Raw genomic sequence first — 21,460 nt, forward strand, 5'->3', positions numbered from 1 at the left:
CAAGGCAGGGCAGTGACAGAGGCCCCTCCAAGCTCTCTCTTTCTCATAGCCACCCTCAAACCACCGAGCCTGCTGCGTCCAGATCGGCCTTCAGTAGCTCTCTGCCCTGGCATCCCTGCCAGCGTGGGTTTTCAGTGCCGACCTATGAAGAGCTGCCTCTCCTGGACAGGAGGGTAGCAATTACTCTTCCCCTCATTCCTTAGCCAAGTTGTAACACTAAATTGTCTAAAGAAAGGATTTAATGAAAGTCTTTTATAAATCCATGAGAAACCACATTGAACCTTGAGGTGATCTCGTTATAGACCAAGGACTAATTTGCCCTTAGAGAACTATGAGGAATTTCTCCAGGTATCACCTAACACTTTTGAAAACAAAAGTGAGAATGGATATGTCTAGTGGGTACATTGCAGGAACCTCACACCTCTTTAGCGGCATCACATAGGTCATACTGCTGGAGAAAGGTGCTCCTGTCTCCTGTGAACGCCTCCCTCATCCTCACTTAGGAAACCCTCACCATCCTGGAAATTCCACTAAACTCTTCCCTGGTCCTGAAAAGACAAGGAACCCATGATCTCTTAGCACCCGCAGAACGTGAGTCAGTCAGCTACTTCATCCATGTAATAAACGTTTACTTATAATCCAGTGCCTTTGGGGAAAAAAAATAAACGCTTGTGATATGAAGTTCTATCACTAGCATTAAAAGCCCTTGTGGGGAGATTCTCTCTCTCTCTCTTTTTCTTCCTTCCCTCAATCGTTTACTACATCCTTCCCTCCCACTCTTCCTCCCTGATCCTTCTCCTTGCTTCTTTTTGTTTTATATGTGTATGGGTGTATGTACATGTTTGTGTGTGCACATGCATGTGGCAGTCAGATGTTGACTGAGTTTTCTGTCCTGACCAGTTCCTGCAATCATTAAGTACCAAAGAAATCACACAGAAGTATACATTAACTATAAACTGATTGGCCCACTAGCTCAGGCTTCTTATTAACTCTTATAACTTATATTAGCCCATTATTCTTGTCTATGCTAGCCACATGGCTTGGTACCTTTTTTCAGTGAGGCAGTCACATCTTGCTTCTTCTGTGATGGGATCACAACTGCAGAAAGAGCTTCCTTCTTCCCAGAATACTCCTGTTCTCCTTGACCTGCCTCTACTTCCTGTCTTGTTGTCCCGCCTATACTTCCTGCCTGGCTACTGACCAATCAGCGTTTATTTAAAATATTATTGACAGAATACAATTGTACCACATCAGCCTTGTGTGTCATCTTTCATGAAGTGTCATCCATCTTTGTTTGTTTGTTTGTTTGTCTTAAGACAGTCTCTTCTTGAGACCTAGGACTGCTAATGAGACACAGTTGACTGGACAGTGAGCTCCAGGGAAGCTCTTGGCTCCTCTTTCCCAATGCTGGGATTTTTAAGAGCATACTGTCTCACTCAGCTTCTTTATCTGGGTTCTGGGGATAGCACATTTCCAAGCCCCTAGATACAGCCACAAGAGACTTTCCTTTTTCTCAGGATCATCAGTCAATGCAGAATGCAGAAGATGAACTACGTAGAGCTGCCCAAGTGTTTCTGGGCAAAAGCCTTAGTCTCATTATGTCCCTTCTTGTTCTAAAATAGCAATGACAACAGAGTCTGACCAGGGAAAAAAAGGCCACAATACTCTAAGCCTTCTGCTGTTGACAGAGATTTCTGTCCTGCCCAGTCCTACAGTTGTTCAATCCCAAAGAAACACACAGAGGTCTATGTTAATTATAAATTGGTTAGCCTATTAGCTCAGGCTTCTTATTGGCTAGCTTTTACATCCTAAACTAACCCATCTCTATTAATCTGTGTATTACCATGAGGTCTGTGCTCTCTTTCTGAAAGTTTTCAGCAAACTTAACTGACCTCAGATAAAGATCTTTTGAGCTGCAGGGTCATTTCTCAGTCAGTGGGTTGAACAAATGATGTAACTGATTCTCCCAAGTGGCAGCAGTTCCGGAACAATGGCTGTGCTACAAGACTCGGCCCAGACAGTGCTGGCCTCATGATTAAAATGAAATGGGGGTTTGCCAGGGATGAGCCTGGCCCAGGCTCCAGGGACTCAGCCTCACTTTCGGCAGGACCAACTCTGCATTCCCGGACACCAGGGTAAGAGTCTGACAAGGAACCAGAGATGTACAAAGTGTGGCAACCAGTTAGGCTGCTGGATGTCTAAGACCAGGGATTTTCTGTCTCTCTGAAGAAATAGACCCGGCATGGCAGAACCCTAGAGGTTCTTAAAAGTGAGGTAGAGCTGATGGACATGCCCAAGGGGGTGAGGATGTCCTCTCTACACAGCTACCGACATCACCAGGCACAGTACCATGGTAGTTTCCTTTGCTGGGCCTAAACTCCAACATGAGTGTAGAGCATGATGGGCCTATGCTCTTCCCAAGGACGGCCAGGAAAGGGGAAGCATTTGTGCTGTGGCCAATGATACCGGGAGCATTACACACAGTGGCCACCAGGGGAGTGAGATGGCCTTTGAAGAACATGCTCTCAGAGATGCACACCACCCAGCTGGTAGCACAGGGCACATCAGGCAACCCAGGAGGCAGAACCTCCTCACCCCATCCAGACACAAGTGAAGGGAGTATCAGGGCAATTCAAGAGTCCAATCAACCCACAATGAGGGGAAGCAGCAGTATGATAAATCCATAGAGCTGGGCCCTCAGTGGTATAATAATTTCACAGTACTTGACACTCAGTGGTACCACAATTCTACAGCACTGTTTCCACAACAATTGTCATTCTACAGTGCTGGACCTTCTAGAGTACAGCCATGCTATAGCACTGGACACTGTACAATACTTACAGTGCATATTCTACAGTGCTAGATCTTGCATGGAATACTTACTCTACAACACTAGATCCTGCATGGTAGAGTCACCCAACAACACTGAACACGTATAACACAGGAGCATGTATGCTAGACTTACTCAGCAACACTGGACACTCAATGTATGATAATTTTACATCAAGGAACCTGCACGAGAAAGTACTGCAATGGGACAGTAATTTTGTATTATAGTATCATCCACAGTAAAGTAAGCCCACAGCCCTGAATACTCTACAGTAGTCACTCTACAGCAATGGGCACTCAAAAGTACAGTCATCACAAAGTGATAGACATCTTGCCACAAAAATTCTAGAGACATACACAGTACAACAGTTCTACAGTGCTAGCTGCCACATAATACAGTCATTCTACAGTGCCAGATTCTGAACAGTACCATCACCCTGTAGCACTGAACCATGCACAGTATAGTTGCTCTGCACTGCTAGATCCCTGACAATACAGTCATTCTACAGTGCCAGATTCTGAACAGTACAATCATCCTGCAACACTGAACCATGCACATACAGTTACTCTGCATTGCTGGACCCTGGCAGTACAGTAATTCTACAGAGCTCCATGGTACAGTTGTTCTATGATACTGAACACTGCACATTACACTTATGCTAAGGGACTGAACCCTTCACAGCACAATCATCCTACAGCACAGAGTACAGTCATCCTGTAGCACCGGACCATGCTTAGTACAGTCATTGTACAGTTCTGGACCTTTGACAGTACCATCATTCTGTAGACCTAGCCCTCCTCAGTGCTAACATTCTACAAAGGTGGACTCTGTACAGTAGTTAATTTACAGAACTGAACTCTCTTTGGTACAGCCATTTCATAGCACTAGACACTCAACAGTACACTGGATCTTGCAGGGTACAGTTATTCCACAGCACTGGACATAGCATGGTACAGTCAGTCTCTACACTGGACTCTACATGATATAGTTAACTGTGCTGGACTCTGCTGGACAGTCATTCTGAAGTCTGAACCTTCAGCAATGCTACAGCACTGAGCCCTCTATAGAACAGTATTTCAGCATCACTGAACACTCCCTAGTATAGTAACCCTTTAGTGTTGGACCCTCCCCAGTTCAGCCATTCTACAGAGTTGGACCCTACAGTAAAGTCATTCTAGAGAGCTGTACCCACCATAGCTCAGTATTCTACAGCTTAGCACCCTCCATGGTACAGCATTCTACAGTGCTGGGCTCTGTACTACACAATCGATCTACACCGTAACTAGGCTCACCATCCTACAGCACTGGACCCTCCATGGCACCATTTTTCTGTAACACAGGGCTCTCATAATATAGTAATCATACAGCGATGAATTTTCATGGCTCAGTATCTTATGGTGCTGGCCACTAGACAGTGTGGTCATTCTCTGATGCTGGCTCCCTCCACAGCACGGTGTCTTATGTGACCTCCCACAGTACACACGCTACAGCACTGAGCCCTCCACTGCACACTCTTTCTGTGACACTCAACTGCTCCACCTTGCAGGTGCCCATGGCTTCAGCTGGGCATTGGAAACACAGGTCCCCAATGGAACAAGTTGAGGAAAAATAAGCAATGGGAAGTTTAGTTTCAGCAAACATGCACTTCGGTTTCTTAGAGTTCTCATTTCCTTGCCATCAGCGAAGGTTTGGTTTGTGTCCAGGCACTGAAAATTAATGGCCTGGATGAGGTCTCCTACCGCGGCTACAGTCAGTTCTACAAGAACCAAGACTCTGTCATTCCCAGGCAAAGCACCAGCTCAAATTTCACAGAGCAGAACCACAACAGCTTCCAAGGGTGGAAGTGAGGGACAGGAGGGACCGAGAAAGGAAGTGGGCACAAGAGAGATGGAGTCCATGAGTCAAGTGGGAAGAGAGGAGAGTCATTAGGCAGGAAAACAAATCAGAAGAACAAGGCATACTTCATCTTCCCTCTCCAAGGACCTGGTGTGGCAGACCGGCCCTTCAAAGATCTGGAGTTCCCAACTGGATGCAGACACCAGGTGAATTACTCATGACCATGCACAAGAGCAGTGGACTGACTCCAAAGCACACATGGCCCATGTTGCAGTAGGAGAAAAAGCAAAGGCCCACTGTGTGGGAGAAGGGAGGAAGTTAATATATTGGCATGAGCAGTTACTGCAGAGTTCCTCCCTCAGCCTCCCTTCTACCCATGCATCTGCACATGATTCCACTGACACAGGCTCACAAAACACGGCCGGTGTGAGGACAGACATTTCTGTCCACTTCGTGGCTTGTTGTTTGTCTCCAGAGCTTAGAAGAGTGCCTACGAGCTAGGCCAATAAATACTTGCTACAATGGGATAAGTTCTAGGGCTTGGGAGGTGGCATAGCTGGTGAAGGGCTTGTTATGGAAGCATGAGGACCCCACGACCCACATAAAAGCTGGGCACAGCTTGTAACTCTACCACTAGAGACAAGAGGGTCACTGGGCCTCACTGGCCGGTCACTCTAGTCTAATGGTGAGTTCCAGAAACTAAAATGGAGAGTGACTGCGGAAGATACCTTATACCTGTGACCTACACACACACACACCACACACACACACACACACACACACACACACACACACAGCACATATACACACACATACACACAGAGAGATGTATGTCCCATAGAAAAAATACCAAATGTAGGATATTTTCAAGGCAGATTCGCTTCCTCCCACCTGTGATCATATCCAGGCTGGCTCTGGGCTGACTTAGTCTGCCTCCTTTCAGAGTGCCTCTTTGGGGAAGAGCTCTCTCATTAAACAGTCTGATGTCAGCACTGAGCTCCCTGGCTTCCTCCGTGCATTCTTATTCTACAGGCTTGGCATCACTTAAGCAAACCCACCTCCCAGGGACCATACTCACGCAGAGGCACAGCAACCTTCATGGACAGCTAGCTGATATGGTCCTCAAGGCAGGATTGCTTTCCAGAGAGGCCCTGCCCAATGTGTTCAGATGATGGCCAAGCAGGCAGGTTTACTCCTCTCTCCCCAGAAACAGGAGACTGCTTCCTGTACCAGCGAGGATTAATTGAAATCCCTAGTGGGCCATCCAGGATATGAAACTTACAGTAATCTAATCTTGTAGAGGAAGAAGTACAAATCATAGTTACACGGTCTGACAACGAGAGAAGTGATTAATGCCAGGCTGCCACAAGGTTAGGGCCCATGGTGACTGCTCCCCAAGAAGCACAGCCCGAATAGAGGGATCCAACATGCAAGCATCACAATCGACATCTTGATTTTCATACCTGGCTGGGGTTGTGGGAAGGGGACGCCTTGTTCTCAGGACCACAGTGCAGAAGACATCTTTGCCCAGTAGGGCAAAGAAGCCCCATGGCCACAGCAGCAGAAGGGAACTATTCGGGCTCCTCTGACCCAGAGTGCTGCATTTAGGCTCTGGGGTTACTTTCCTCGGGAGTGTAAGGCCTGTGAATCATGCCTCACAAAATGACCCAGAAACACCAATCCTCTGCAGGGAGGACCAGAGAGCACAGACAAGAGGAGAGCTGCCTGCACCCCGCCCAACAACAGCACAGCTCTGAGGAAGAACTGGCTCCCTCCTGAAGCAGCACTCTGCTCCCATCTCCAGGGGACAACAGCCCGAGTGCCCTGGGAAAGTTGGTCAGGATGCCTATAGCCTGGAACCAGCGTTCTGCTTTTTTTTCCTTCTGCACAGCTGCATTCAATTTTCTGTCCTTGGGGTTTTAAAGGAACATTTATTCCAGGGCCAGGATTCTCAAGTTTTATGGTTATACAACTCCCTCCCAGGGCCAAAGAATGTTTGAAAAAGTCTTAAGCCCAACGACGAGAATTAGTGAAACGATCCAAAGAAACTGAAATGAGAAACATCAAGACCTGTTCCAATTTAGAATCAGCCTCTTACTACATTGCAGTGCATGGTCTGCCTGCCCTGCGAAGCTCGTGCGACCATTTCCCATGCAGCTGTAAGTAAGAGTGCAAAGTTCAGTGCGTGTGTGTGTGTGTGTGTGTGTGTGAGAGAGAGAGAGAGAGAGAGAGAGAGAGAGAGAGAGAAGGAGGGAGGGAGGGAGGGAGGGAGGGAGGGAGGGAGGGAGGTGAAGAAAGGGGGAGAATGCATACCCAGCAGAGGCTTTCAGACGCATGAAGGTGTGTTACAGCCATTCATGGTGCCTCCTTTCTGCTTCACAATAAAGTTTATTATAAATTAGGCTTAGAGATTAATTAGACTCAATAAAAGATTTTAAAAGAGAGTGATCCCTTTATAGGGGCTATATTCTGGTTTATTTTGCCTGTTAGAGTTGGGTACCCTAGGTAGTTTTGGTAGCTGATCACAGAGGGTAAGGAGGGAGGGAGGGAAATGAGGGGGGAGAGGAGAGAAAGATGTGAGAAGGGAAGACAGATGTACAATTTTACTGAGAATTTTAGTGGCATGTTTAACTGACTGTCCAGAAGCTGATTTCATCATTAACATCTAACCATCCTTAACAGGATAAGAGCACCCCGGAATCCATGGAGCATCAAACAGCTGTCCAGACGCAACGCCATGGCCCTGCTGAGGAATGCTCCATCTCCCTTACCTGGCCTCTTCTGCCATCATCTCACGTCACCAGATCACCCACCTCAGCCATCTGTGCACACGGGCCAGAGCACATTCCTCCACTCCACTCTGAAGTCTCCCACAAGCTCTGGGGCCTGAGGCTTAAGACACAGCACACACCACCCACATTAGAGACCTGGCTACTACCCAAGACAAATAAGATGTTTCTGAGAAACAAAGCGATTTTTACAGATCCAGCCTAAGCAGATGGAATCGGAACTCCTCCACCGAGGCAGCTGCACGCCCGTAGCACCTGCTACTTACAGCCGCTCCAAGAAGAAGCAGAGAACCAGCGCACTGACCTGGCCTGGCCCTGGCCATGATGAGGCCTGCTGCAGTCTGCTCTGAGGTTTAGTCCCCAGCAGAGATTTCCAAACCCTTTGTCTCTGTAGCACTTTCTCTTACGTTTTAAAAACAAAGTAATCAAAAGTATCCTTTAGCACAGCACTGAAGCAAAGCGAACCTTGGGTCGAAGGTCAAATACTTCCTCCTAGATAAGCACTCAGGGCTCCTGTGACTGGAAGTAGACAGATATTAAAGTCCTAAACCTACTGAAAGCAAAATTAAAAAAGATAACACAAAACACGCCCAAGATTTAAAGTCAGGACTTCCATGAAGACAGCATATAACATCTCATCAAGTAGTTTAGAAACTTAATAATATTTTTAAAGTGTTTGTTACATTTTCAATTTTATTTGCATAAGTGCATATACGTGAGGTACCCGTGTGCCATGGTGGGCACGTGGCATTCAGAGGGCAGCTTGTGGGAGTCAGTTCTCTCCTTCTATAAGTAGGTCTGAGAGACTGAACTCAGGTCATCAACCAGGCTTGGCAATAGACTCCTTTACCTGCTGAGCCATCTTGTCAATCCTCATTTTTCTCACAATAATAAATTTTAAAACCTTATGAATCTGTGTTCTAGATAATTAAGATATTTATTCTTGAATAGTCACATTTAATACTGGAAATGAAATAATAAATGTGTACAATAAAATATAACCAAACAACTCCCAGCTCATGGGTCAAAAATAAACAACAACAACAAGACACATGTATACAACCCCTTACACCAGGAGGTATTAACTGGGGCTACTGAAAAAAAGAGCATTCTCTTGCTCTGTGCCAACTCAATCAGAGAAAGCAAGGAGTTTTAAGTTTCCACTGTCTATGATAGATTGTCTATATTCCAGACAAGGAAAGGTGGAGCTTTTAGTCAGTGACACTCAACTACAACCTTAAAAATCTTACTCACCATTGGAGGCCAACCTGGTCTACAAACTGAATTTCAGGTCAGCCAAGGATACATAGTGAGAAAACAAACAGAAAACTCTGACTCCAAAAAGAATGTGTGCACATATGCGCTTGTTCGCACGCGTGTGAACATGCACACACACACACACATCTTGTAGGAGGAAAAATAAATATTGCTTAGACTCATTAAAATGAACACCTGTGCGCAGGTTCAAATCCTATTTGCTCAATACATATCAATAGGGCTCCCCAGTTTGAGGAGTATCCTGTCCCCAAGGAACAGTTTCCCAACAGGAGGGAAGACTAGGTTGTCACTTGAAGGAGCATGTGTTTCACAAAGCCATTTTCAGTCATCTAAATTATTAAAGAAGATTGGGAGTGAGGGGGCAGCTAATGGAGCTGGAAGTGACAGTCAGCATTTCTGAGGTTTCCAAACAGCATACACTAAATCTCTCTCTCTCTCTCTCTCTCTCTCTCTCTCTCTCTCTCTCTCTCTCTCGTTCTCTGCATGTCTGTATGTGCATGTGTGCGCACATGTGTGTCCTGTGTCTACCTTGGGGCCTGCTGTGGCTCCAGTGATCCACACTCCGGATTTCACTTAGGTCTTACTAGACCCAGAGCAATAAGGTATTTGCCATCAGGACCCCACTATATCTAAGAGCAGTGTCCTTTTCTTTTTCTCTGGATCGCAATAACAAAATGGACCTGGTGGGGCCTCGGTGGTAAAGCTCAGGGTTAGCATTTGCCCCAGGCTCTGGGTTCTATCCCTAGCACAACAAAAAGACACAATCAAACCCACTGAAGAACAAAGCACAACACAGAAGTCTTTCTGGGATCCTGGGCCCGCCAAAGCCTTCCTGCGCAGACTATGTCTGCGATTTCCCAGGCACTGCTACTCGCAGGATTACAAACCTTGGGTGTATCAGCCCTTCAGACTCAGCAGCCACCCCTGCAGGGTGCTTCTCCAGCATCACAGGGCTGCTCACTCCCCACTCTGCCTTGGCCTACTCTGATTTGGAATCACTAACACAGGGCCACATCCATTTTGGCAGTTCCAGCAAACACTTCAACTCTCTTGCTGAGAACTCCGGGGCAGGGGGATCTTCAACTCTGTAGAGCCTCCCTCTCGGCAAGTCACCTTAGGTCAGAGACCACTCTCGGGCCACGCTAACCCACCTCATACTAACCTGACGGACTGCCCTGGAACTAGTTTCCCTGTCTGTGTGTCTCAGCTCCTATTTGGACTTCCACCTCAGAGGTCCACCTCCTCTTCAAGCTTCCATATGTGTGACTATTTCACAGTTATCTCCACCTAGTGCGTCCATACAAACTCCTGAGCAGCCTGAGAAAGCTCTCCTCTCTCACCAATATCCATCATACCCATCATTATGTGTCTTTCACACAACGGTTGAGTGGCATCTGACTGTCTTTACATTCCACCCCTAAGGAGCAATGATGCTAAAACCCTTCTCCTGTGTTTCTTCGCTATTATCTTATCTTCTCTGAGGAAACGCCTATCCAGGCCTTTAGCCCAATTTCTGCCTTTGTTTTTTAAGTCATAAAAACCCTTAATGTTCTACTTATAGCCCTTAATCATACTATGACTTGAAACCATTTTGTCAGTTCCCGCTATGCATGTGTGTGTGTGTGTTGGATTTGTTATGTGCACAGGTATGTACAGGTGCATGCACCAGACAGCTTCCACTATCTTTCTCTACCACTCTCCACCTTGTTTCTTTGTGGAAGGATGGTCTCTTGCTGAACTTGGACTGTGCATTTCTCAAGAAGGCTGGCAGTCAGCATGCTCCAGAGATCCTTCTGTGTCTGTCCCCTCAGGGCTGGGATCACAAGCATGTGCAAGACCACACGCACTTTTTTCTTTTTTCTTTTTTTTCAACTTGGGCGCTAGGATCCTATCTCTGGTCCTCATGACTGTGTGGCAGGAGTTCCTGACCCCTGGGCAGCCAGCCTCTCCAGCCCTTTCACTTTCTTTTTCCTGTCTTGATAAATGGAGGCCTTTAACCTTGATGAAAGTCACTCCTCCATCCACTTCTCTTCTGTTGTTTGTGCTTTTGATGCTTTGTCTTCAAAACCCCAACCCATCAAAAATCATTAAAGACTTGTTTTCCTTCCAGTTTCTTCTAAGTTTTCAATCACTTTTACATTTCTATCTCTTACAATAAGCTGTGATCCATCTTGAATTAATTCTTGTGACACAGTGTGAGGTAAGGGACTCAATCTCCTCCCTCTGCACATGTCCCAGGGCCCTGTGCTAAAGACACTGCTCTTTCCCCTTGGAATTGCTTTGCTAAACTGCCAAAAATCAATTGACCACAAATGTATGGATATATTTCTAGACCCTAAATTATATCCTGTACGTCTTTATTTCCAGCCAACGCCCAGTCCTGACTGTTGCAGCAGTTTTAAACGGTAACCTTCTGCTTTGCTCTCTTCCAGCCTGTTGTGGACGTCCTAGCTCCTCTGATTTTCTACACCAGTCGTAGGATTAGCTGCAAAGGACCCAGCTGAAGTTTTTATAAAAACTGAATCAAATTCGTGCATAAGTTGAGCAAGTATTGAATTTTTTAAAAATGAGACAGGCCTTTAATATGTAGCCTGGCCTCAAACTCACCACTCTTTCTATCCTCAGCTTTCGCATGCTGGATTTACAGGCACGTGCCATCGTGCCCTGCGAGAAGTACTGGGTTGTTAAATCAGTAGCTATACTGATTCAAGAACATGGGATGTTTTCACAATTGTTTGCTTTTTTATTTCAGTGATGTGCCATAGTGAAGAGTATTCCCTTTGACATCTGCTAAACTTATTCTATTATTGTCAAGCCACCACATGGAAAAAAACTTCATTTTACGTTACCCATTTAAAGTTGAAAATATATAACTGGTTTTTTACATTGGTTTTATAACCTATAACCTTGCGAACTTGCTCATTATCTCTCATATTCTCATAGATTCTTAAGGATGTTCTTTCCATAAAATAAAGCATCTGCACACAGAGATGGCTTCTGTGTTTTCTTTTCTAATCTCAACATCTCACATTTCATCTTGTTGCATAACTGTCCTGGCTACAACCTCTAGCAATACTGGATTGTTGTGGATTATAATAAAACAGTCCCACACTAGCTGAGAATAAAGTATAATAAAGGTGTCTTTATTTAAGGGTAAACTCACAGATCAGCAGTCTTCTGCATGAACGGGGAACAGGAACTGAATTCAACAGCCAAGGGGCTGTGCATGTTTTTACATCTGTATATAGAGTATATCTGACCACACACAAAGTGGGCCGGTATCTTAAAGGTTATAGGCTGAAGGAGTTCCCACAGCACTGTGAAGCCTGATTAATAAAAACTCAGGGTCAGAAATCGGGAATGAACCTGAAGATCTGAAAAGCAAAACAGCCAGTCACTGGCTCTTACCTCAGCCTCAGTCTGAAATGGCCATCCTGCCTCCTGAATCTCAGAATGAGACTGTGTCTGAGAGCCGTATTTTTCCCATCTTATATTCCTCTCTAGGGCTGGGATTAAAGGTGTCTGTGTAGAAGGCTGACTAGTGGGACTGCTTTACTCTCAGATCTTCAGGAAGTCCTTATTTATTAAAATACAACTGACATGCTACTACATTCCCCCTTTTTGTCTAAAAAAAATAAAAAGAAGGCTATAACTAATATAAGAAAACTATATACAGTAAGTACAATGACTATATACAATATATACAGGCAATAAATATATCAACAATCTCTAGTTCATTTGCATTTGACAAATTCAGAGAAAAATACTTCATATCTATCTTTTATTAGTGAATCTAAAGTCTTATACCTTATTTACTTTCTATCATAACTTGCTTTCTGTGTCTGGTAAATGATAACTATAGCTATCTAATCTTCAACTCCCTCAGAGACCAAAGAAGGAAATGATATTAACTGAGTAAAAAAGAAGTGCAAGCAAGTGACTTCCAAAACATGTGTGTAATGACAGAGACAGCTGGCTGCCTGGACAGTCACCCAAAGTTCCTCTGCAATGTTGGGGCATCCATCTTCGGCCTACAGGCCTAGCATATTCGACAGAAGTTTCTGTGAAGCAGGATATTTTGTGTCCTGCTTATCTAACTAGATCAGTACAATGTCAGCAGTTGAGGCAGAGGGCATTTTCTTGCCCAGTGGCTTACTTTTGCCACAAAGAAAGTAAACTCCATGTGGAGTTTCTTTGATGACCATTATCTTCTCTGAAGTAGATTGGCGCTGCTAGGAACAGACACGTCTCATTGTCATAAAAAAAGAACCTAGGTTATTAAAACATCTTAAATGCCATATTCTGTAGTTCTCTGAAGTGTTTGAAGATGACCTGTCTATCTAAATTATATCTTTGTTTGACCTTGAAAACATACCTAATGTGACTATAAGTTCTATTATACTAGGTGATTAACTACTAACCTAAATTTCTTTATTATCCTAAACAGTTTGTAATAATAGTTTTCAAGACTAGATATTTGAATTACATTGTTAAATGAGCTGTATAGGTGCAACATGTTGAACAAGATTATAAAACTATGTACAGTATATTTTTAATAAAATTAATCTCAGATTTATATCAATATACAAAATTTGCATATAATATACAAAATCAATGCAAAATATTTAAAACTAATAGTTGCTTTCAAAAAGTAGATTCAATAATCTACCTTTTTATCATATTTATATCCCCTTTTTTCTTTTCCTTTTTTTTCTTCTTTCTCTCTCTCTCTCTCTCTCTCTCTCTCTGTCTCTCTCTAATTTTTTGGTTTTTTGAGACAGGGTTTTTCAGTAGCTGTGGAGCCCATCCTGGAACTCGCTCTGTAGACCAGACTGACCTTGAACTCACAGAGATTCACCTGCTTCTGCCTCCCAAGTGCTGGACTTAAAGGCGTGTGCCACCACTACTTGGCCTTTTTTTTTTTTTCAAAACAAGAACCTTGAATCTAATCTCCTTTGTTTAGACTTTTTTCCTGACCATTATCCATAACAACTTGTAAACAATACATTAAACAAAAACAAATATCTATAATCCATTTTTGGAGGATGTGGGCATAGTTTTCTAGTATATTTCCTGCTGACTGACATGCTGATAATCTTATGGGGACCCAAAGAAAATTTAGGATTATGGTTCCAGTCATTACTGGAGTATTCTGTGAGACTGGATCATTTCAATCAGCAGTCTTGAAGCTGTTCTGGATGTAGAACTCAGAGGAAACTTCAATAAATGTACTCTGAAAGGTTGGATCATCTGTGTTATCCGTTCCCATTGGAGATCCCTGGGGGGGGTCTTCCTTGATCAAACCTTATTTTTCTTAAGGTGCTATCAGAGCACCTTCAGCTCCTTCAGCCAATAGCTGCTGAAATACCAGCTCACTGGGGCGTGGCATATTTCTCTTTAAAAAAGAGCGGCAAGCCTCGGCTGGCTCTCTTGGTTCCGGCTCCTGCTCCAGCAACGAGGCTCCTTTCCTGATGGTTGGCGTTTTGTAAGTTTTACCCCCCAAAATAAATACCCCTTTAAATCCTAACTGGTGTGGGATTATTTTGCTCATTATTAAGCAAGAATGAATCCCAACTGATCAAAACTTATTTTTCTTAACCAACAATAAATCCACAGCCTCTCACTTCCTCTGGAAAGAAAAGCAAAACATCTTCCCCAAAGTAACATATCTTTTGACTTAAATTTTGAAGTAAAGGCATTTTCAAAATATATAGGTTGGATTAATCTAGTAGCATTAATAATCGAATCTTTTAACAGCTGTTGTCCCTTCCCAGAGCTGGAATTACAATCCGGTCTTGGGCTGGTAGCTAAAAAGCCTCAAACAAATGGCATTTTCATGAATTCGTACCCCAAAATATTGGGCAATAAATGAAGCATGACTAATAAAAAACTCAGGGTCAGAAATTGGGGTTGAAACTGAAGAACTGAAAAACAAAGTAGCCAGCCACTGGCTCTTACCTCTACCTTAGTCTGAAATGGTGATCCTGCCTCCCGGAATCTCAGAAGTGATGTGAGAAGTCCTTCTCTATATGTGCTGCTTTTGTTTGTTAATGAATAAAGAAACGACTCTGAGCCTAGAGCAGGGCAGAGCAGAGCTAGGCAGGGAAAACTAAACTGAATGCTGGAAGAAGGAAGGTGGAGTCAGGGAGAAGCACTGTAGCCCCACCAGAGACAGACTCTGGATAGAACCTTGCCAGTAAGCCACAGCCACATGGTGATACACAGATTAATAGAGATGGGCTAAAATAAGACGTACAAGCTAGCCAATAAGAAGCTAGAGCTAATGAGCCAAGCAGTGATTTAATTAGTACAGTTTCTATGAGGTTATTTCAGGACTGAGCAGCCAGGAACAAATAAGCAGCCTCCTACAATACAGAAGGAAACTGCATCTAAGAGCTATCTTCCCCTGTTTGATATTCCTCTGTAGGGCTGGGATTAAAGGTGTGCACCACTGAGATTAAATGTGAGTGTCACTGTGGCTACTGGGATTAAAGGTGTGTGTTATTGTGGATACTGGGATTAAAGGTATATGTTACCATAACCTGGTCTATGAGGCTGACCAGTGGGACTGTTTTCCTCTCAGATCTTCAGGCAGGCTTTATTTATTAAAATACAACTGAAATGCCACAAGAGCATTATATTAGTTTTCTAATCTCATTAGCTTTGAGAAAGTCTCCAGGTTTACCAGAGTGATAGAGACAAGAAGATAGACAAACCAAATGATGGACAGATGGATGGATGGATGGATGGATGGATGGATGGATGGATGGATGGATTGGTGGATGGATGTGTGGATAGGTGGATGGATGGGTGAATGGGTGGGTGGACAGGTGGATGGATTATAGGTGACTTACTTGGGGTTCTGGATCTTGTGATAATGAGGACTAAGCCCACAATGGGTTACCTACAGGCTGGAGAGACCCAAGGATGCCCTGATGCACGGCTCAGGCCAAGTTCAAAGCCCTCAGAATGTGGTACTAGACTTGTCAGTCCAGTTGAACAGAAGGCATGAGAACTCCCGAGCTATGGTGCAAGACTGAAGTCCAAAGTCCTTAGAATGCTTGGTCATGTCCAATGATTGAAATAAGGGTATACCAGCTTCAGAAGCAAGGGGAAATTAACATCTTTGCCTTTTTCATATACCTGGACGGTGCTTCCACATGAAGGACAGACCTTCCTCATGTGTTTTACTGACTCACATTCCAATCTCTTCCAAAATGCTCAACATATGTGTGCACATGCGCACGCACATGCACACACACACGCACGCACACACACACACACACACACACACACACACACACACACACTGCTTTACCAGCTATTTAGGGTCCTTTCATCTGGTCAAGGCTGTATATTTAAATACACCAGCACAAATATGAAAGGGCGGTGATGGGGACGACATCCTCCTCTCATCTCTGACACTGAGGGAAACTTTCTGTCCATTCAGAATGAAACAGCCGTGAACTTTGTGGATGACGTCCCCTGCCCTGCCAGCCCTGGTTTGCTGAGTGTTGTTAAACACAGTGAGGCACAGGACTCAGTCAATGTGTTCACCACGCCTTTGCTTACTTTTCCTCATTCCCTCTGCCTACCAGCTGCTTAGCTTGCTATTTCTCCCATACATGATGTCTCTACTGCAAGGCATTCTGTCTCTCCCCAGTTAGTCACCATATATACGAACCTTCAACTTGAGTATGAAAAAATGTAACGGCATCTGTACATAGCCTAGTCCTGCAGGCACTCATAATTCCCGTCCTTGTAACAACCATTCCAATGAGGCAGATATGAATTCCACTGTACACAAGGAGCATGAAAGACAGGCTACATGTCCGTGCACCATCAGGAAGACACAAAAGTCAGACCCATCCAGTACTAAAGCCAGGCCACCTAGCTCTAGGGCTCAATCGCTTAAGCCCTCGTGGCTGAGCAATTCCTTTTGCTCACTTGCAGCGCTTGCATCTACATCTAAGCATTGCCATTCTCATTTATAACTTCATTACTTGTGGCTGATAGTCAGAAAATATCAAATTCATAATTTAATATCAAATTGTGCAAGGCCACAATTTGCACAGAACCAGGGCAAGCACTGCTGAGCAACACGGCCATGGAGACTTGCAAGGTCCATTAGTTCTGAGAATGACCATTTAGCCAGTGCGATGTTCCCCGGTCACTTGACTACACCACCAGTGCCCACTGCACAGTTGGGACGCTGTGCTCCAAGAAACACCCCGAGAAATACCACCCTGAGTTAAGCCAGTAACAGTTCCTCCCTTTCTGCACTGGCTCTGTTCCTTTATAAAAAGTCTAAGTAAGCTGAGCATGATGAAATGTGTGTGTGATCCCAGTGTTTGGGTTAAGGCTTCAGCCCTTGACGTTCCTATACCCCAAGAGTCTAAAATGTTTGGGTGGAGTTCCATCTCAAACCCCCTCCTCTGAGAGTTGCCTCAGTCCAGACTCCACCTCCGAGAAAGTCTGCCAAAGGGTGACCCCTCCTCAGAGATGCTCAAGACCTCTCCTCCCACAGGGTACTGAAACTGCCCCCCAGAGAACAAACAAGTGGTTTTCTGGTCTTCTTTCCCATCTCCTCTCTGGGGGCTGGAAGGCCACCCAGGAGCACTGACATCCATTAAACCTGGGCTTTTTCTAATTCGGTTTGATTTGGTCTGATTCAGATTATTGCGTTGGTCGAGAGGTTTATTGGGACACAAAAAATCTTTTCACCCAGCACTTAAGAGATTGAGGCAGAATGAGGTGTACAGTGATCTCTATGTATATGTAGTTTTACTGTGAAGTTAGCTTATGTGGAAGGATTAGATTTAACACTTTGTAAAGGTCCATGAAGATGATCACTAAAAATGAGAAATTAGAAGTGTGGAAAAGACGGCAAAGGCTTGATGCAATGACCTTGTAAAAACTGTGGATTTTGTATCTACCCCTTCACTCTAAGTCAGACACATCTTTGCACTTGAATTTAGTTTATGCACAAAGAAAATGACCACTTTTCATGAACACACCCTGGGAATGTATAAATGGGAAAACACACACACACGAGGAGCATGAGTGTTTGGGACCAGCCTGAACCACATATGACACATATGAGTTTCTCTAAACAACCAGAAAGTTTAATTAAGAGCCAGTCACAGCTCTTTCAGGACCACAAGTCAGCTCAGAAAGAAAGCTCGCTCCCATTACCTTTAACCCCCCTTTCCTGGCAGCCCCCACTGGAACAGCAGGATACAGGACTGCTAAGAACCGCATGTCCTGTAAGCTGGGGAACACATGATCTGTTTGGCCAGATGGTAGTTAGATAGGGCAACCCTTCATGTGTGCCTTCACCTGTTCTCAGAAAACAGACCAGCCCTGGACTGCGCTACCCTCCCCAAAGACTCACCTGAACAGTTAAATCACGGCTCCAGATGACAATCCCCTCATCATCGTCTGTTCGGCTTTCTGGTCTTCCAAGTTATCCACCTGACTCCCTGAGAAAGAGAGAGAGAACAAGCTCTTACTTTAAGATGTAAGAAACACAACAGCAAAGGATATAAAACACCAGCCAACCCGACTGCTGTTACAAGGCTCAGGCCCAGGAGTGAAAATAGCCCGCCTCAGCCCATGGACTTTCTCTTAAGCACCCCTGAAAGCAAAGGGGCAGATAACGTCCTTGGGAGTGAGATGCCACATCCAAGAGGCACTGACAGTGCTGGACTGTTAGACAAAGAGTTGCTGGGGGTGATTAGTGATTGTCTCTGAGTATGGAGTCCAGGGTGGGACAATCTTGAATGCGTACTTTCCTCAAAGGTTAGAGACTATGGGGACAGTGCACCTGCACTAGAGGTACCAGAGAAGAGCGGCTGTCAACATATAGGCCTGTATGTATCTTATGCAGCAAGGTGCCATATGTGATGAGAGGTGTCTGGACTGGGAGAATCATTGCTCACATTTGGAATAGTAGAGTGACCATATGGCATTCTGATGGCTCAGCTGGGAGAGGAGCTGACACAGCAAGGCTCCTACCCCAAGATGCAAAGGAGAACAAAGAGCCTCAGGCCCCTGTTTGGGGGCAATCTTGTCGTAGGCTACCGAGCTCTTTCTATCTGTTTCCTGACAAGTCTCTCTGTCACTTCTGTCTTGTATCATCTTTTGAAATTGCTAGGAAGTTGTCCACTTGAACACCGAGGGTCCTGCAGTGGGTGGGAGGCTGGAGATGCCCCACCACTGTGGAGGCCAGAGCTGGTTCCAACTCATGGTAGAATTGTGCTCTGGCTGGTGTGCATAGAATAGGCTCATTTCCAGAACCCGAGGCAGACACAGATTATGAAGGAGCCACCCTGCACTGGGTGACAGGGTGGCATTTAGTCAGTTCATGTAAAGTTTCCATAAAGCAAAACCGTTCCCACTGCCACACAGTGAAATTCAGACAGCCATTAATTCATTATCTGAACTCATGAGACGGCTGTCGTGTGTTTCATACACGACAGGGCTAAACAGACCATTCTTTGTATGAATATATGTTTTTTAAAAAATGTGTTCTCTGTTTCCTCACAAACCTGTTTATTACTAACCCGCATTGGAGGCCTGATAAAGTGGGCTACACCAATTAGAGACTGCCTTTCTCCCTGGGGCTCCCACCCGGGATCCTAAACCATGAGGAATGTGGCTGCTTCAGAGGAGGAGTGCCAGAAATGGGAAAACTAAGAGAGCCCTAAGAATGAAGAGAAAGGGAAGGAGAAACCACAGGCAGAGAGCGGGATTGTCACCCTGGGCTGTGTAAGTGCAAACTGGGTACGAGTTCTTCAGTGGAGCCTCAGGACCAGGAAGGACTCTGAAAGCTGAGGAGTCACTATGTTGTTGAAGGAATGCAGTTTGCTTAAAGACAAAAAACTTCTCAGAACAAAGAAACTCAGCCCCTACAGCGCCTTCATGGGGCGTGGCAGTGGGGGAGGTGAGCTCAGTGTAGTCAGGATAACGTGAGAGAAAGAAAAGAGCAAATTCAAGTTTGGTGACAGGCTGAAACTGAGAACTCTACACAAACAGGTACAAGTGTGTGTGGGGGATCTAGAAAAAGAAAACAAAACAACAATTGAGCACTGAAGAGTGAATGCCCGGTGCTGTTAATACAAACAGGTAGGGGAGGGATGGGGAGCTGGCTCGGAGGACAGGAGCGCTTGCTGCTCCTGAGGACTCAGTTCCTTTCCCAGCACCTCATCAGGCGGCTCACAAGCTCCTGTAACTCCAGTTCCAGGGGACCTGACGTCCTGGACTCTGGGGGTACCACCCACACAATGAGGTGCATATGCATTCAGGTAATAAAAATGAGAAGAGACAGAACTGAAAGTCAGGGGCAGGTGGAAGCTCTTATCTGCCTCCAGGGCACTCCCCCACTTTCTCTTGGTCCATTATCTGCCAAAGGCCCTGACCTGACTTGGAGGCCTATATTACACTAAGCTCACTTGTGGGGAAGGGATGGGAGGCCTAGCTTTAGGGCAGGGCTTGTTGAGCTGACAGAGGCCTTTGCTCATAGCTTATGGATGCTTCCAGTGTGTTTACTGGCTTACTACTGAATTACCGGAGTGGCAGCTACCTCTCATAAGCTGAGTCTGGGCCCCTTTAATGAGGCATCTAATAGTCGCTGCTATAGGGTGAGGAATGTTCCCTGTCATGAGACCCAGCTTCTAAACTCTGGGTGTTTCTCAATCTCCTCCCAGGATGCCCAGAAGCAAAGAAAGCAGGTTCTTAGTTTCACAGAGCCTGGGGCACTTCCTCCAGACTCTCAGACAATTCTCAAGATGCCTTTCAGGTTTCTTCCCAGGGAGACTTTCCAAGACTGCCTGGCTTCCTGCTCAGGGACATCTGCCGAATTCACACACAGAACTGTCAGTGAACAGGACAGTGGCAATGGGGTCATCCTTAGGAGATTGGTTCCAGGTTCCCTGTGGATACCCAAAAGCAGAGCTGCCCAAGTTCTTATAGCAGTACAATAGAGTGTTTGAATAACCTAGCCATAGCCCATGTTGCTGGAGACTAAAGGGTTAACTCAGTAGTCAACTGTTCTTAGCACAAGTCCTGTGTTCAATCCTCAGCACTACAAAGAAACAAAAAATCTGATGACTTCTACTCCTTATCTCAAAATGAATAAGTAGCAAACATTGAAGAAAATCCCTTCTTGTTATATGACAGGCACAAACTTGTGGGAATGATCTTATATTATCTATAACATCTGATTATGATTCAACCATATAATTTAAAAATTAGTATCATACTAATGATGATAATGATTATAATTATAATTGAACACCGCATACTGTTTCTTTAATGGCTGATGGTGAACAAATAGAACACAACACTTTAACCTCTCATTGGATGTCTCAAAGAACAGCACAACTCCAACGACCTGGCACATGTGTGCGTGTGTGCGTGCGTGCGTGCGTGTGTGCGTGTGTGTGTGTGTGTGTGTGTGTGTGTGTGAAGGGCTTGTGATGATTAACTAGACAAGCTAGAGCCACGTATGAAGAAGGAACCTTCACAGAGGGATTGTCTCCATCAAATGCCCTGTAGACTGACCTGTGAAGGCATTCTTCATTAATGACTGATGTGACTAACCCGGGCATGTGGTCTTGGGTATATAAGAAAAAAGCTGAGCAAGCCATGAGGAACAAGGCAGTAAGCAGCTCTCCTCCATGGACTCTGCTTCAGTTCCTGCCGGGTTCCTGCCTGACTTCCCTTC

General features: G+C 45.0%; 1 protein-coding gene across 7 annotated transcripts in view; it reads right to left on the reverse strand.

Annotated features, from left to right (window-relative positions):
* Svil (supervillin) overlaps positions 1-21,460 on the reverse strand; it is a 196,404-nt gene that overhangs the window by 125,735 nt on the left and 49,209 nt on the right. For 6 of the 7 annotated variants that reach the window (XM_085698962.2, XM_085698955.2, XM_085698958.2 and 3 more), the window contains exon 2: positions 18,128-18,215. Coding sequence is in view for 1 of the 7 variants with exons in the window: in XM_085698945.2 (XP_085555071.2) it covers positions 7,760-7,778 (19 nt within the window). In the remaining 6 variants the exon portion in view is untranslated. Of the gene's footprint in view, positions 1-7,759; positions 7,794-18,127; positions 18,216-21,460 lie in introns of those variants that run through there. The other variant, XM_085698945.2, reaches the window with a different exon arrangement.

The sequence above is a fragment of the Myodes glareolus genome, chromosome 14 (genome assembly GCF_982192425.1).
Source record: "Myodes glareolus chromosome 14, mMyoGla1.1, whole genome shotgun sequence".
Lineage (NCBI taxonomy): Eukaryota > Metazoa > Chordata > Mammalia > Rodentia > Cricetidae > Myodes > Myodes glareolus.